This window comes from Humulus lupulus, chromosome 1, assembly GCF_963169125.1.
Source record: "Humulus lupulus chromosome 1, drHumLupu1.1, whole genome shotgun sequence".
Lineage (NCBI taxonomy): Eukaryota > Viridiplantae > Streptophyta > Magnoliopsida > Rosales > Cannabaceae > Humulus > Humulus lupulus.
In genome coordinates, this window is record NC_084793.1 from 240,206,510 (window position 1) to 240,225,613 (window position 19,104).

At 32.4% G+C, this 19,104-nt stretch overlaps 1 protein-coding gene and 1 long non-coding RNA gene across 3 annotated transcripts; both read right to left on the bottom strand.

Annotated features, from left to right (window-relative positions):
- Positions 1–278: 278 nt before the first annotated feature.
- On the bottom strand, positions 279–869 carry LOC133831500 (uncharacterized). Its single transcript, XM_062261836.1, has one exon. The coding sequence runs from the start codon at positions 867–869 to the stop codon at positions 279–281; it is 591 nt and encodes a 196-aa protein (XP_062117820.1).
- A 10,397-nt stretch (positions 870–11,266) lies between these two features.
- On the bottom strand, positions 11,267–18,250 carry LOC133804635 (uncharacterized). 2 transcript variants are annotated; one of them, XR_009878556.1, is made up of 4 exons: positions 14,191–14,483; positions 14,020–14,084; positions 12,105–12,145; positions 11,267–11,595 (listed from the first exon to the last, which is right to left on the bottom strand). It is a non-coding gene; the product is annotated as an uncharacterized LOC133804635 (long non-coding RNA). The 2 variants fall into 2 exon arrangements; XR_009878554.1 differs by lacking the exons at positions 12,105–12,145; positions 14,020–14,084; positions 14,191–14,483 and adding exons at positions 17,482–17,586; positions 18,095–18,250.
- Between the last annotated feature and the right edge of the window lie 854 nt (positions 18,251–19,104).

A 19,104-nucleotide genomic window follows, 5' to 3' on the forward strand; every position in this document is an offset into this window, starting at 1 on the left:
GTAGATGCTGATTTGTAGGTAGTTGGTTCAGCAATGATGTTTGCAGCAAGTATGAAAGCTCTAAAATGAGAAGATAACTTGTTATAAGATAAATAATTTGTAATAGAATGAGCTATAGAAGAAGTAATATTATTGCAAACATAGTCAGAATGAGTGAACAAGTTGATTAATTGTTGACATTGAGTTGTCAAAAGGCAGGGATCTGGGTCTTTGGTCGTGGAGGATTCAGTGGTGATGGAAGCAATGTTGGCAACAACTTTGAGTTTTTCACGAGGCTTTCAAGGAGCACCATATCCAGGAGGGAAGCCATGTAAGAAGTAGCACTTGTCAATTAAATGTCCAGGTCTATTGCAATGGGTGCAAAAAGGTCGGGGCTTCTTAGACCTAGGGGGGTGATATTGAGTTGTAGTTGTTGTTGCTGCAACAATGGTGGTAAAGCCAAGAGTCTGCTGACTTTCTTCTTGAATGACCATAGAAAAAACCTTAGAGATGTTCGGGAGAGGGTCAAGTAGAAGAATCTCAACACGAATGGGATGATAAGACTCATTCAATCCTGTCAAGAACTGTAAAACTTGATCAAGATTGTAAAAATCATTGAGTTTTTCCATTGCTCCATAAGTGCATATGGCAGTAGGATAAAACTCAGCAAATTCATCCCAAAGAACTTTGAGTCTAGCGAAGTAAGTTTGAACATCTTGGTTGCCTTGCTTGAGAGCAATAGCCGATTCTCTGAGTTGGAAAACTCTAGGCCCATTGCATCGGTTGGAACGATCAGAAAAATCTTTCCACATAGCAGCTGCAGTGGTACGGAACATGACACTTTCAGCAATATTGGGGGAAACAGAATGTAAAATCCAAGATATGACCATGTTGTTACATCTGAGCCAATGAGATAGGTAAGGATCAGTGGGAGGGGGTCGAGGAAGGGATCCATCGATGAAGGCGGTCTTGTTCTTGGCTGCTAGAGAAACAAAGATGCCTTTTTTTTTTTCCAAGATTGATAGTTGGGACCAGTAAGAAGAGAAGCTGTGAGGATGAGATTTGGGTGATCTACCGAGCTCAAGAAGTAGGGAGTGTCTTCGACTTAGAGACGAGGCCTTGTGTTGAGGTGCTCAGGAATAGGAGAAGCCCTTATTTGAGGAATTTCAGTGGCCATTGATTCTTGATGCATGTGAGGAAGAGCGCTAGTTGTGGTTTCTCCATGGACATGATGATATTCTGGGCGATTTGCAGCAGAGGGGACACCACTGGAGGTGCTTTCGCCATGGGTGGTGGAGCTTCTTGTTCGTGGTCTAGCCATGGAAAAGTGGAAGGGCAGCAAAGCAAAGAAGAAGAGGGAAGAAGATTAGGGTTGTGTATTATTCTCTGATACCATATTAGGAAAAGGAAAAAGAATTGTATATTGCTGTCAAAAGGTACACGAAAAATGGTCTTATAGACCAAGAGAAACCAACAGAAATAGTTAGCCCCTAACTAACATAGTCAACAAGTCTAACTAATACTAACAGAAGTTTAACGGAAAAGTATTCTAATAGTTGCACCACATATTAATAGAAATGGATTCTATTATACAATTATTCTTATATGAATCTCACAATTGTACAAATATGGTAACCATCAATATCATTTGTACTGCCATTTAGTATAATATAATGGATGTATATTAGAGAATATTATTATGTGGTAAAGCAATCCACAACCCCAAGGCTCCAAGATTCTCCAACAAAACAAACCAAGAACAAATACACATAAAAAAGTGTACCAAAACACAAACATTTGGAGAACAAAAATAGAAAAGGGAAGAAAAAGAATCACACAGAGATATTTTATATTGGTTCAGCCTTATAACTAAGATTTACATCCAGTTCGAGCACTTCTCCACTATAATGAATCAATGTTACAAAACAAACAACCCTTCTTCCTCTACAAAGGTTATTGAACACTCTGTACAACTTAAATTATGAGCACTTAATTTACACCACAGTAAACTCTTACACACTCAACAATGTAAAAAGAAAATTAACCTTGTTCTCTCAATTTCTCTTTTCAAAACCTCTTATTATTCTATTACCCAACTAATGAAATCCCTGGATATATATAGCTGCAGCTCTAGATGCTTCACATGCTGAATGGAAAACCATATTTGTTGTAACTGACTAAAAGTATGTTTTAATTGTCTAGGCTTAAAAGAGTAACATAATAGATAAATTATATAATGACCTCTTAATAACATGTCATATGCCAGTGATATTAGGATTACCCCAACACAGTGATTATACTAGCATCTATCAAAACATAATATATAGAAAAATTCTACAATAGGAGGTATGTGGAGAAATTATAACTCAAATTTTTTTATATGATGGCGTACTCTGTAGTTGTAGTAGGCATCCCACCAATTTTTGGAAAATTTCGAATAATTTACAGTGCCAAAAAATAGATTTCAAAATAGTAAGTTGCATGCGGATTAAAAAGGGGCACGCGTGCTACTAATAGTTTGAACTATGTTTTTTGCATCGTAAATTATTCAGAATTTATTGAAAAGTGATGGGATGTCTGCTATAACTACAATTTACACCATCATATAAGGGTTATAATTTGTAACGACCCAAATTTACTAATAGGGCTTAAGTACCGAGAGGGCATAATTGGATTATATGTGATTTAATGATTAAAAACATGTTATATGATTACTTGGATATCTGCGATGCATGACTATGTGTATTAGTATGCATGTAGGCCCTGATTAGGTTAGAAGGGCATATTCGTAATTTTGGCCGGTTGAGGGCATAAATGTAAATAATTGTGATAAATTGTTGAGACCACATTATTATGTGGATATATTTGTAGCTTGTGACTCGAGGCGATCCTAGTGAGCGGTTTAGCAAAAAAGTCACGGCGGGGATTTATACTCAGCTCGGGGCGAGCCTAGGGGTATTTATGAGAATTTAGGAAATATATTGGAATCTGTTTTGATATTGAGGAATATAATTGGTGATTAGTAAGGTGTCGGGAAATAAGCGGTAAATATTAGAGACATTCGAGGAATTAGCAAGAATTGGGTGTAATGACCAAAATGCCCTTAGAATGATGTAGCAGCTTAGGATTTATGGGAGGGAAAATTGGTCATTTGAGTTAAAAGCGGAGATAAGTATCAATTTTCTTTTTAGCCTTAGTGGAAAGTTTAGAGGATAGTAGAAATTGAAAGAAATAAAAAGAAGTCTGAAGAAGGAGAAAAGAAAGAAGGGAAAAATAGGGCACTATTCTCTTATGCGGTTTAGGCTTTTCTTCACCAATTTTTCTGGAGTTTGGAGCTAATTTTCAGAGACGGCTTAGGCTAAGGCTCAGCACTAGGGACCTTGATTTGGCTTGAGGAATTGGCAGAGATTATTCACCCATTTGAGGTAAGGTTTTGAGGTTGATAATCAGTTTCTGGTTTTTGGTGTTGAGTTGAATTTTTGAGCTGAGTTTTGATGGAATTCTAGGGAATTAAGGCTGAGGTTTTGAGGAGTGAAAGCTAAGGAGGTGTGGAGGATAGCCTAAGGTCGAATTTCTCTATTGAAGTTAAGAAATTTTGAACTTGGTCACTTGAATACTGAGGTTTCTGTTGCTTTCTGTTGAGTTTTTGAGTTTCAAAGATTAGTCATGGATTTTTCTTAGTTTGATGATGAATGTGGTTGAGTTTTGATTGGTTGGGTCATATGGGGTGAGATATAGATGTTGGTAGACTAGTTTTGGAGTTTTGTTGAGGTTTGGAAGGATTTTGGAGGCTTTTGGCTCGAAGAGGTTCGAATAGAAGAAATCTGGGTATTGTCTGGCTGTGACTAGCACTGTAGCGCTAGCTTTAGGGTGCTACAACGCTAGGCTTGGGTGTCTGGAAGCCTGTTGGCTCTGTTTGTAGCGCTATAGCACCCTCTTTATGGCGCTGTTGCGCTACCCTGTTTCTAGAATGGGGTTTTTGGGTTATTGCTTAGGGTTTTTGCCCGGGGGCTCGGGGTTTGATTCCACCACTTCGTTTGGTGGAATTAGGGCTTCCTGAGGGCTCGGGATTGGTCCTGAGTCTAGGTTTTGGAATTAAAGTTTGGTATGGTTCTAACTTGTGACTGTGACTAGGTGTACGCTAGGGCTCGGACGAGATTGTTCTTGAGGATTGAATTGAACAAAGCTATCAGAATCTAAAGGTAAGAAAACTGCACCCGGTTATGTGATTGTATTGGGACTAAGAGCTCCCTATATCTGTATGATGTCATAGATGGTATTATGCCATGGGACATGTGATAAACGACCTAAGAGTGCCGTAAATAATATTTGGGTACAGGGCGCGGCTTAGCCACTGGTAGCTGAGGACAACTTGATATTCACTGAGCTCGGTTTAAGCGGGCCGTAGTCAGTGGGATAAATAGAGGGTGCGGCCTAATGACGTTGACCCCGGTTATCATTTGTGAATTAGTTATTAGTATGAAATGATGAACTTGGTATGCTAAATACTTTATTGATGTGAATATTTGGAATGTTGAGTATATAATTATACTGTATGGGTTATCTACTTGTTTGTTTGATGATTATGTTCTGTTAATGTGTTTTCTTGCTGGGCCTTGGCTCACGGGGGCTACGTGGTGCAGGTAAAGGCAAGGGAAAAGTGGACCAGTCCTGAGATGGAGAGCTTTGAGGCTGAATGTACATAGTCAGCTAATCGGCTGCCATGGTCGAGGAGCAGTACAGGAAGGGAAAAGCCTAAATGTCTATTTTGCCCTTAGAGTGGCTAGTAACTGTTATCTTGAAATTTTGTGGTGCAGGTAAAGGCAAGGGAAAAGTGGACCAGTCCTAAGATGAAGAGCTTTGAGGCTGAATGTACATAGTCAGCTGATCGGCTGCCACGGTCGAGGAGCAGTACAGGAAGGGAAAAGCCTAAATGTTTATTTTGCCCTTAGAGTGGCTAGTTACTGTTATCTTGAAATTTTGTAAAGTGTCTTTTAACGCTACTACTTTTGGGATCCCGTGTAAAAATGTTTGATTATAAGAAATGAAACTTTTATGTCCAAAATATTTTAACCCTAGTTCAACTGTAGATTCAATAACACGTTTCTAACTAAATGACTTGATTAGCAAGTCTTGAACATTTGTAAACACACAGTGTAATGGTCTTGGCTATCCAGGGCGTTGCATAATTTCTCTACGTGCCGAAAACTGAGACGCCCCTACTGCAAGGGGCAAAAGTAGTGCCCTTACTATATAATTCTCCTATATATATATATATATATATAGAGTAGGGGTGTCAATTTAGCCTCTAGCAATAGAGACATTTATGTTTTTGGCACGTAGAGAAATTATAACCAAATTTTTTTATATGATGATGTATATTGTAGTTATAATAGTCACCCCACCATTTTTCAAAAAATTATAAATACTTGCCGAAAACTAAAGTTTAAAATGGTTTGTTGCACACGTATATAAAACAAAAACATGTGTGCAATAGACTATTTAAACCCTATTTTGGGCATCATAAATTATTTAGAATTTCCTGAAAAATTGTGGGATACTTGCTATAACTACAATATACACCGTCATATAAGAAAAATTAAGTTATAATTTATCTACGTGCTGAAAATAGAAATGTCCCTACTAGTGAGGGCTAAATTAACACCCCTACTATAGAATTTCCCATAATATAATATAGCACTTATTCCTAGTCAATTATTTGATTAATTAATAGAAGTTTATCTTGATTTACATATTATATTAAGAAGACAGCTAAAAATCTAGGCACACCTAAAAAAGTTAAATTTTAACCAATGAAATGTGTTTTTTTTTATTATGTAGATATTTCGGTCTATCATTTTTTAATATTTTATCACTTTATCAAAACCTTCCTTCTTTAAATTAGGAGAGACATAAAAACAAAAATTATTAATATAAGGTGTTTCTTTTCATTATTATTATCTTCGTACTTCATTGTTATTAGTTTCATTATTTTTTTTGTGCTCCAGATATTATTAGGAAAAATTGAGTATTGATGCATAAAAAAGGTCCTACATAAAATATCCCATGCTAATTACACATCACCTTTTTATGCTAGTATTTCCCTTAATTCCCAAAATGCCCCTAACATAACATGTGATACTCTTTTTTTTTTTCTTTCTCATATGTCTTATTTCTCTTTCTCTCTCTCTCTCTCTCACGATTTCCCTTCCCTCAAGCTCTCTCACTCAAATAAACAAGGCAGCCACTATTTATTCTGTCAATCTATAATAATTTTGGAGGTCATCTAATCTTGGTTTTGAAGTTGTTCTTTGGGCAAGTGTTGAATTCTATCAAGGGAAGAAGCTCCATTTTGGGTTTCAGATCTAAGGGCAAAAATCTTATCAGTAAGTATATTTTCATTATATGCAGTGAGCAAACTTGTTTATTTACATTGCTTTAACTATTTCGAACAAATCTGTGTATGCATTGGTGTTTTATTGTACTGTTTCACGGTCGGATTAAATATTCGTTTGTTTGCATTTTTTTCTGGGTTTTTTGTCTGCCTTGATGAGTTTCGATGAATCTCTACATGCCTTGATGGGTTTGCATGATTAGAGGCTCGATGGTCCTCGACTTGCCTTGACTTGTCTTGATTGGTGTTAGGATTAGGGCACCTCGACGAGGCATGATGGTCCTCGATGGACCTAGATAGGTCCACAATCATTTAATTAGACATGCCACCTCGATGTTGCAAGATTGTCCTCGATGGACCTCGATAGGTCCACAAACATTTAATTAGATAGGCCCACCTCGATGTGGCATGATGGTCTTTGATGGACCTTGACATGTCCATAAGAATTCAATTTAATAGACTACCTTGATGGTCCTTGCTATGCCTCGATGGACCTCAATAGGTCTTCATGCCTTGACTCGGATATACCACCTCGATAGGAAATGATGTACCTCGATAGGATTTAAGGCTAATCAATGCATGTTGATTTCTATCGAGGCGAATAATTTTTTGATGAAAAACATAGATTTCATATTTCCTAGCCCCGATCTATCCTATGAAAAAAACTTAACAAATAAACCAAGCATAGACAAAATTTGCAAATTAAACCATTAAATACCTCACCTTCACCTTCTTCAGGGTTGTTTCTTCGACGTGATGGTCGTTCACGAGCTTGCCTTCTCTGATCGTCCCCTTCGACGAGATCTGAGCCAATGATGCACGGTCGTGGTCGTGGAAGACAAAGCCCACGAGGATTTCCACTAATCCGATAGATTATCCCGAAGATTTAAGTGTTTCTAGGGTTTCCACTAGGTGCCCATCGATAAATATTTTAATTTTTACCCATTTATTAATCCTCTTCCTTCTATACCCATATTTATAATGAATGTCCCATTATACACTTTCTTTACACATTGGTAGAGGCAGGTGTCCAGTCGTCTGCTATAAAAAAATAAGTTGGATTAATTGTAGTTGCCAAGAGTCAAACTCATGCCCCCTGATAGCATAAGAAGCAGCACAACCATCGAAGCCAACTCTTTTTATTCTTAGTTAATAGATTTGAATAATATATAATAACAAATAAACACAACAAATACATGGTTAAATTAATAGCTAAAAATTTATACATTTTATTTTGTTAAGCCTAGTAGTTTAACTTTAAGCCTTATGGTTTAAATTTTAATGAGTCGTGGTTTAAATTTTAAGTCTTGTGTTTAAATTTTAAAAAGTTGTGTTTTAAATTTCAAGCCTCGGGTTTAAATTTTAAAGAGTCACAGTTTAAATTTTAAGCCTTGTGGTTTAAATTTTAAAGACTAGTGGTTTAAATTTTAAATAGTCGTGATTTAGATTTCAAAGGATCATGATTTATATTTTATATGGGCATGGTTTAGATTTTAAGTCTAGTGATTTAACTTTTAAGCCTTGTGGTTGAAATTAAAAAAAAAAATGTAGTTTAAATTTTAAGCCTTGTGGTTTAAATTTTAAAGAGTCATGGTTTAAATTTTAAGCATTGTGATTTAAATTTTAAAGAGTCATGGTTTAAATATTAAGCCTTGTGGTTTAAATTTTAAAGACTAGTGGTTTAAATTTCAAGCTTTGTGGTATACATTTTGAAGAGTTGTGGTTTAGATTTTAAGCCTTGGTATTAGACTTTTAAAGGGTCGTAGTTTAGATTTTATGTCTTGATGCACTACAAGAAAAAATACTTTCAATAAGATCGAAAAAGTATTATCAAATATATACCATAACACTTTTTGATGTGTTAAGGAAAGCAGTGTTATAGTAGGTCGGAGCACTTTGCATAACACTTTTCCATAGTTATAGACATGTGTTATGGTATAGCCTACGATAACACTTTTGTTGTGTTATTTTAATAGTTAGATAAGTATTTCATTATGCTATTTATAAATAGATTATATAACACTTTTTTGAACTTATAAAGTAGTGTTATGATACACTTTATAATAACACACTTTCTACATTATAGAAAATAGTTTGGATAACATAATTTTATGCTTATAAACCAGTGTTATTGTAAAAGATACAATAACACATTTTTTTTTGTATTATTCTAATATTTGGATAAGCTTGAATAATTATTATATAAACCTGTACCTTATAATTATTTTTTATTGCTTTAATTCAAACCCGCTTCATCTAATATACTTAAGACACCCTTAACATTGTACAAATATATTTTTGAGTACCAATTATATGGTTCATAACACATATAACCAAATAATTGTGTCAAAATACATTCAAGATTATCTAAAAAATAATCCAAAAGTCCTAAGATATTCATTACTTCCTAATTAACATAAACAAAACATTCTCACAATAGTCAACATAATAGTCTTAAACAGTTGCATATTCAAAAGTAAAGGTAGGAATTCATGATCTTCCAAATGTTAGCACACCAATGCCTTCCAAATCATATTTTCTTTTGCACTTCACTTGTTGAATCTGGTAAATAAAACATAAAAGAAAAACTAATCTGTAAAGTTATGGCCCTTTTTAACTCCAACACTCTGCAAAATTAATTTTGAAGACAATATATTAATTTTTGTATTTGTAGACAAGTTTTATCCATCTGCATATCATAAGCATAGATATAAAAAAGCTAATCACAACTCATACGTATATTGTTTTATTATTCAAACCCTAAGGTTGGGGACGTGAAAACTACCCTTCTTGACACCCCAGGTGAGATATCTATCAATATAATCAAATCAATTCAAGCAAACACAATTTATTTGTAAGAAGATAATACATAATTCTATGTAAAATCTGACATCATTTCCCATATAAAAGTTAGCTAACCATCTATCAATACCAAGTAAAAAAATTCAAACAACACACAATAAGTTTTCTTCCTTATATCACCGCAACACACAAATTTTTTTTCCAGAACCTACTTCTCTAAGACACACAAGTTTTCAACCTTCCGTTATCACCGCAACACACAATTTTAATCTCAGAACCTACTTCTCTATGAATGAATATTTAAGATATTCAAACTCCTCTAACATTTGTATGATATTAATAAAAGAGTTAGGAGAACATATTTTCGTACCTCTTGCAATTAATAATTAAGTTAATTAACTTTGCAATGCTCCTTGCCAATTCAATCCACGACCTAAAGAATATAATCAATACCTAAAAGATTAATACAAAATTAAAATTAAATGATACAATAAGTAAAAAAAATTCTTTATATATTAAATTTTGGGTATATATGGTTATCATATTATTAATTTTTCTCCCAATGTATTAATATGACTATACCAATAATCAAACATTATTGGACTTTGTTAATAATGATCTATGATCATTCTATCTCACTCTCAGAATTTAAGTTTTGTAACTTTGTACAGTTTTTAGTCATTGTTTTGTTAAGCTATTTTGTTGAAAGGGAGGAGTTCTCCTCAAGATATGGAACACACATTTGTAAGGTTATGAAGTACTTTTCTGATCAAATTATTTAGATTTTTTAAATTAAAATCTGAACCTTAAACTGTTTATAACATGATGAACTATAACCACACTCTAACATGATGAACTATAATTATTGGCGTTTCCCTTTTCTTATCTGAACCTTTTATTATTGAATGAGTGTGCATATGTTTTAAATGTATTTTGGATTTTGTGCTTTTTCTTTTTCAATCAATACCTGTCATATATTATTTTGATAGTGTATAAATCTTATTTCCAATTGCATCACTTAACAAGTTTGCATGTTATTCCTTAGTTAGTTTTCGATGTAATTTAGCCCATTACATATCATTTTGGTGTCTTCTCAATATGCATCTGAAGCTTCATTATACATTGGGATGATTGTCTCCTTGTTTGTCCATATTTATTGCTTCAAGATGTTGTTATGTGTTTTTAGCTATTCATATGTGTTCTGTTTTGGTCCTTTTAGGTGTTATTGTGTTCCATGTACAACTAGATTGAATGTCTTCCAAGTGTTTACTGAAATGTGTAACAAAATTCTAGAATCATAATAATTTTCCTAAGTTGTTAAGTGTGTGGTTGAAGATTAAATATAATTATTTTGTGAATTATTTGATAATGTATTTTACTTGTTTGTTATATTCTGTATGTTCTTGTTTTGATTATTTTTTTATTTTGACAATTATGTTATCAACCATAGTTTAAGAAAAAGAGAATGTGTTGATTATTGATTATCTTTACTGGGTGCATGCGTTAGATTGAAGAGGAGGGAGAGCAGCTTAATTGGGGTACTTGAGTGAGCATCATACTTGATTCTTCTCTGTCAGATTGCGCACTGGGTATGTTTATGTATTTAGCTCATCGAAACCCAGTTTTTTTTTTTTTGTTTATTTCTGTCTTTAGTTTTGTTTTTGTTTTGTAAAGTTATAGTAATTTTGTGTGTGTTTGGGTTATATTGATACAAGTTTATAAGACGTCATTCTATAGATTAGTCTTGTATTTTAAGTCCAGCAAAATAGTTACATATAATCAATTGGTATTTGATTGCTCAAACTTTTTATAATTATTCAACTGTGGGTGTTGATTAGGCATCCTTGTTTGATGTGGATTTTATAGACTGTTAGTTAGCAAACTTTCAATTAATGCCAATGTCTCTGTGATGCAGGGAGGTCTCTCAGAAGAGGTGGAAGGAGAAAAATTTCACAACATAAAACAAGCAACATTCTAGGATATGAGGAAAAAAAAACAGGGGAATTAAAGAGAGGAGATTGTATGCCTTCTTTAATGTAAGTTTGTAGTTCACACTTAGACTTAAAATAGCCTGTAAAGAACGCCCTAGACTAGTACTTAATAAACCATTCACATATCATTGGTCCATAAAGAAAACCACTTTTTTATAAAGGTCTCAGTGGGGACTTGCTTAAAACAATGCAAGTTGGGCCCATTAGTTTAAAAAGAAAATATGAGTTTTTATGCAAAGTTCAAAAGAAACAAAATTAAATAATTAAGTCTCACTAATAATTTAAAAAGTCTCTTAAAACATAACATAATTAAAATGGCGTCCTAAAGTGATCGTTTATTCCGTCCATGGGATACCCCACGCCATACACCCTACGACGATAGAACTCCTCACGTCACCATGCGTGCCACAGAGAAATCCTATTTGCTACCTGGAAGGGAAAGTAAAGGGGTGAGCTAAAAGCCCAGTAAGGAAGTACAAACAATAATCATGTAAGGATTCAACAAATACAAACACTATCGTTCATCTTAAACATCATGGCATCATCATATCATAACATTATCTTAACATAAACATCATAGCATATCATAACATTATCGTAACATAACATCATATCACATTCATGATGAACATGGCCTGCTAACTTGTCCATGTCACCCTATGAGGTAAACAAAAGTCTCTGGTCCTTGAATAACCTCGGCGTGTCAGCCCTAGGAATTACGTCTTTATATCCTTAGTAACTCGGGTTACATCTTTATATCCTTAGCAACCCATTTGATGTGTCGCGTTCATTACGCTAACATCCATTCATAAACATATCATATTCATACAAGCCACATATCATCACATTATGGCATTCATAATTCACAACGATTCATTCATACAACAGTCTTACCATTCATAGCATAAACAATCATAAATTCTATCTAACTTCCTTACCTCAGGTCCGAGCTAAGAAATTTCACAATCTCTCAACGAGCCTATACCATAACCAAAACAACATTTCTTAGGTTCATAAAATTACTATATTGCCCTTTCATACAACTCATGTGTGCATGGGCCATGCACACATAATAAGAGTTACACATGACATGCAATTATTCTTAACTACACATAAGGCCATAAAAGAATAATGCTCATTTGACCTATTTTACACGCATGACCCTTCTATAAAAACCACATGGTTGAATAATAGACATAATTTTGAACGTAAAAGTGGATTTGCATGTAACATGCATACGTGGGAACATTGTGTAATTGTGTCATTTTAAAAAACGATAATTCTACATGTCTTACTTTAATCGTTTTAAGATTAATAGAGTTATAACATGCTTTATTTTTCTTAAAATTTCTAGATTGATTAAATTTCTCAAAACATTATTTTATTTTATAAAATAATTTTATTTAGCTTAAAAAAAAGTAAAATATGTGACAATTTCATTTATTATTCTCAAATTACAAAGAAATAACAAAAGCTTGGAATTTAATTAAAATACCTATGATTAATATGTTTCTTTAGAAAAATCAAATTTGATATTGGTTAATTGTGTTACATAAATGATGTGAGAAAAATATTTTTTTAAGTGTGGGAAAAATATATTTTATTTAAATTATTTAAGACTTAGTTTTATGTAACATAAACCCATATGTGACAATTAAATAATCATTTTTAACTTCTTAAACCAAACTTTCAGCCACTATTTAATTTCTTTGAAAATCACAATAAATTGATTCTAAATATTTTTCTCAATCAAAATAAAGAAAAATCATAACTTATCAAAATATGCATTCATACCATATTAAAATATCACTTTTACTATTACCATAATTTAGGGTATCAATTTTATTTCAAATACTCATTAAATTCATTTTATTGAAACACTTCACATTTTTTTACAAAAATTCCAGCAACCATTTTTATCTTTAAAAATCACCATATTCAATTTAAAACCTCATATTTTTCTAAAAATACAATAAAAATTATGTAGGTATTTATTTGAGTAAAATATCATTTTATTGTGACTTAAAATACCCTTTTTAATTTCATAAAATTAACATAACATCAGGGACATTACTTATGCATGAAAATCATTTTTTTTATCAAACTTTTACCCAATTATTTACAAAAATCAGCAAGCTTAATTTCTCATGAAATTCATCCTTTATCTCAAAATTTCACATAAAATCATACATGTCCAAAATCTCATCATGCTCTTATTATATACATAATTCTAAGAATATTACTAACATATTCACATACAATCTTATAAAATCCCTTTTTTTCTTTCTTTCTATTCCATTGAATCTACACATGAAATCCAACAAAACACTAACAATAACAATAACATACATTAATTTCATAAACACCATATTCACACATGCCTTTATATTAACCTAACATGTTTCTATCATTAGTTTCATGCATCTTATAATTTATTCATTCACAATATCACATGCATCCTATCGAAATTTCATGGATCCAAATAGCAAGATTTCCAATTATCATTTTACCCAAATTACATAGGTCCTAAAACATGGATCTAATATATTGAAAATCATAAAACATCAAACAAAATATAAGACGATCCTTAGGTATGCCTAGGCCGAAATCCCCTAATTGCATTCATAAATTACCACTAATCATTATACATAGAAAATCAACATCAAAACCCGTTTATACATCAAACCATAATACTCTTCATGCAAATCAAACAACTCATTATCAACAAGATACCAAGAACACAAAGTACCCATTTTTTTCTTACCCAAAACATAAATCCCCTTTAACCATTATCCCTCTAATAATATATTCATCAAAACCAAAATCACAAAATTTAGGGAGGAATTTCAATACCTCTTCTTGACAAAAAATCAAGAATCTAATCCAATCAAGAATCCAATAACCTCCTTGCTCAAACCCTAGGGGTTGTATATTTTGAATAATCAAGGTGGAGAAGAAGATGAACAAAGTTAGAGACAACCCAAAATACTAGATTAATCATAAGGAAAATAACCAAAACCTTACCCTAGATTGGACCCTTTTCTTCTTCTTCTTCTTCCTTTCTTCTCTCTAGAAATGGCAGCCACCTCACGCCACTCCCTCTCTCTCTATACAACTATATGGGCTAGTGGCTTGATGTGATGAAAAGGAATAACAAATTTTCTTTCTTTTCTACTTATAATGGGTTGGCCGAATACTAGGGTAGAATATACATAGTTGCCTATTCTCTTCCTTTATAATTGTCTTAATAAATTCCCATACCATTTCATAAATAATAATAAAAAAAAATGGGTCTTTTCCTTATTTCTTTTCACACCTCATAAAGGAAACTTCTTACAATACCTATTTGACCACAACACCACACATACACGGCAAAGCTAAATCAAAAGGAAAGAAAAGATTTCATGTAATTCCTAATAATTCACATAATAATTATACAGAATAAAATAACATCCAATCAATCAAATGTAATTCATACAATTAACAATCAATCAATCAAATATAAATTATACAAATGATATTTAATAAATCAAATATAAACCAAACCCATTTAGGAAAAGAGAAATTATTGTCTTCCCATTTACCTTGCACGCCCACCATCTTTCCTTTTCTTTATTTATTTATTTTTTCTCATCATGTTAATTAACTAAAATAAATCTAATAAAGGAATAAAAGTGTGTAGAAAATCTATACATGTGTACCATGCTACCATGCACTAGCACACACTAAATCACTAGGGTGCATCACTATCTACCATGCACCTTAGTGCATTCAACCAAATCTCACATAATCACATTTTTAAAATAAAATAAATACAAATTATTTAACAAGTAATTTTTATAAAAATATTCTACAACAATTCTAACAATTAAATAAAATGACAAACAATCAAGTAAAAATAAACAACAACTAAATAAAATAAACAACATTTAAATAAAACAATTCATCACACTTAACACTTAAATAAAATAAATCACAAAATTTTAATAATCTAAAATTTTTTTTGGTGCACTACATAGCCACGTTACGAAATCTCTTCACTAGTTTAAGTTGAACTGTTTAATCTACTTGAGATGCTTGCCACTTTTTCATCTTATTGTATTGTAGTTTTGTTTAGTATCTTCTATATTTCAAATGATAACAAAGGAAAGCCATATATGTTGTAGGTTATATAGCTATACACACTTGCATGGGCTATGGTATATATACACATTAATTACAGATTTCTTAGTTTGAATGTTGTTACAGAGACCTATGTGTTTGTGATTTTGAGATTTTGTGTGTCTTTTCATTAAGAATCCTGTGTATGTGTTATGTATAATGCAATTGGAGTACATGGTTTCTTGCATAATCATCTGTGATGGTTTGGCTTTTCTTGATGTGGTCAAATTTTTTTGCTGTAATTGTTTTCATTATAGTGTTAAAGTTTATACAAGGTTAGGCTTGGTAGGATATTTCATGAAACAGTCTTGCACAAACTTCGTTGCACACTATTTTAATCATTTTTCCTTTGGTTTTATATATTTCAATTCTTTTCTTAATTATATGTATATAATAAGATCAAAATGGTTCAATTCAGGTCTAGCAGGTTGAGAAGCACTTTAATGGACTCAAAGAAAGGTGCAGGCGTGAGAAGAAACTAGCAAGTTGGCTGGGAGATTACATCCGTTAGACTTGGAGCCATAAATAAGAGAATATATAATTTTATTTACTTTACTAATTTGCTATATGTAATTGAATATTGATAGATGTTTTGTGTTTGATTGGCGGTGGGAGAGAAGTATTTGATATGTGAACTGGGTCAGATCATCAATGATCTAAATGAGTTTGGTTCAATAATGATCTAAATGAGTAAACTGTTCTAGTTGGGTGTGCCTCATTATAGCATAATCTCAGACCTTAAACAACAAGAATGTGGAAAATTGGTTATTAATCTAGTAATGAAGGCTGTGGAATTCGACTATGACAAAAATGACTAGAACTAACCTAAGGGAACAAGCAAGCACTAGTAGTAGTAGTAGTAGTAGTGACTTCCCCAATCTACTAGACCATATAATTGATGCTTCTAGACCACAACTCTAGCCATTTATTTTATTTTAGGAAGAAGTATCAATTTGATTGCAATATCTATTTTCCCTTCTGTATTTTCTTCCATTTTAGCTATACCAACTCTGGTTTATTACAATTTCTTACGTTAGGGAATAGGACCAAAAGGAAAAATATTACATAAAATTTAAATATGATTCTCAAATACTAAACTCACAATGATGGGAGATACCTAGCTACTAACTAAATTTGGAGTGAAGCCATCTGTCAAAGCGGTTGAGCAGCTGTCCAAACTAGTGCACTTGTCCAAGTAATATACTTGCCACATCAATAAGAGAATGAGTACAAAAATAACTCTCTTAGCTTAGTTGTACTGAGGAGAAAGATATATATATCATGAGAACTGATTTTTCAACATATATATATATATATATACATATATATATAAACCACAAGTGATAAACTCCAATCCAAACGTACATGCAAAGAGGTAAGCACCACTAGGATAGATGAGGTGTCTACACGATGTATATATTTATATCTATACATTTCCCAATTTTGAAGTGCTTATTATCTCTGTATGTGTCGCAAGTTGGAGCTTATCCCAACATATAGAACATAACTTATTTGGAGAGCTAGGCATTAATGATCGGTTCCAATGGAAAGAACATTCAATGATCTTTGCAATGCCCAACAAGCCAGGAGAATTCAGATGATTTGATTTCTCGGATGCTCTGCCAGCTCCCTTAAATGAATGGTAAGAGATTAGATTATCACCTACCTACCTATTTCTATATTTTCTACAACTAAGAAAATTGGGTTTTCCTACTAGGTAGAAAGCAACTAAGTTTTTGAAATAAATGCACCATTAGTTAGTCAATTATGTGCCTTTGAAACCAGAGTGTATTTGGTTGATTGGAATTCTTCAATAATGCCACAAAATGTTATTGCTCAAACTAGGTGTGGTGTGGTGTGGTGTACTTGAGAGCTAAGCTAGTAAATTATGCTTGTTCAAAGCCAAAAGTTAAATGTAACAGTAATACTCTTAATAATACTATAAGAGGCTAAAAGTATTCCTTTCCTGCAATTGGTGCTTTGTGGTATTTTTCATGAAACATGAAATCTTTCATTTGTTTATTGTTATTGGTGTTTGTTTAGCAGTTTTTGTGCTCATTTGGTAGGACCACTCAATACAATACCACCAACACAAGACATAATGATTATAAAAGAAAAAATACAATACCACCAACACTATTTGATAATTAATACCTTGGCCAAGCTTAAACTTGAAAGGAATCCTTTATAATGGCTGGAATCAAACTTAGTCCCATCAAGCAAAGTTTCAGTGTAATGAGGCGCTACACCAGCATAAACCTAATAAAATCAGAAAAAATTACAAGCACACATAAGCATGAACATATATATATATATATGTATATATACGGTGAATGAAATTTCTTAGAGGCATTTTTTCTACAATCCCTGGATGAGAAATATTGGGGTTGAGAGACACAAGCAACATAATAGAGCACATTAGGAAATAGAGCCATAGAATGAGTAAGAATGGAAGTATTAATATCTGTTTTATGGTGAAAATGAGGTATTGATTGATAGTGAGACCTTTTAGCAAACAATATCTGATAAATAAAGATATAAAATACAAAGTAACATAATTATGTGAAATTTGAAGGGGACCTAGATGCTCAAATGGTGAAATGAAGATATTTTTCTTCTCTGGCACCAACCAACGAAGGAGTAATAATAATGGAAAGAGATTGGCACAAAATTATGAGAAAACAAGAGAGATGAAGAGGATATAAGCCAGAAACATTACACGAATGAAGTTTCCAATCAAAAAGGAAAACACAAGAGAGAGAGAGACCTGATTTTAGTGTGGTCAGACCTCAGAGTGATCTTTGAATCTAACTGCAGACAGTGAACAAATCAAACTCGTTCCTTCTAGTTTAACGCAAGAAAGAGAGAGAGATAGATACCTGATTTAGGGCACAATAACATTAATAAAAAATAAAAATGGACTTAGCGGGCTTTGGAGGGAAAAGTGGCGTGCCTATTATTTTGGAGCATACTTTTTTGTCAACTTTTTTTTAGTATTATGGGTTTAGTATAACACTTTTTTTTTAAAAAGTTATAGGTTATTTGGTGTATTGATGTTTATATTTTAAAGGATTGTGGTATACATTTTAAGCTTCGTGGTTTAAATTTTAAAGAGTTGTGGTTTAGATTTTAAGCCTGATCTTTACATTTTAAAGAATAATTTTTCATAGATTGAATACAATCCTATGAATATAGTTGTCACACATATATATGACAACATAGAAATTTCAGTTTTGCAATTGCAACTTTAGTTTTTATGAGTAATATTAACAAACACTTAGAAGCATTTCAAAACTAGTAGTATTTGAGCCTAGTATGAGTTGTTATGAGGCTAAAATTTTTATTTAGATATTTCAGCACACAATTAGAATGCGTTTAAAATTTAACTATAAAATGACACATATAATACATACTACAACAACACTTAGAACCATGTGCTCAAATAAGGGTAATGTAGGAAGTATCATAATAATAATGGGTTGTTAGGATTTATGCTCTAAAAGCATGTAAAGACATTTTATTGATTTAAATAAAAGTACAATTTTATTATATTTGAATGTTATAATTATTATTTGAAAAATTTATATGAATATCAAGAAAATTCCATATTCATTTATGAGAATATGATCTTATATTAGTACGAGAGAATTAAGATCATATACAATGAATAAAATAGCCAGTAACATATTAAAGTAAGGATTCTTTAATGAATGGTTAGTAGTACGATTCACTAAGCATACAGGATGAAAGTAGTCTAGATTCAGATTACTGATGTGG

Bases quoted from the DNA above. Each gene is read 5' to 3' on its own strand.
- LOC133831500 (XM_062261836.1), bottom strand. From the start codon at position 869: ATGGTCATATCTTGGATTTTACATTCTGTTTCCCCCAATATTGCTGAA.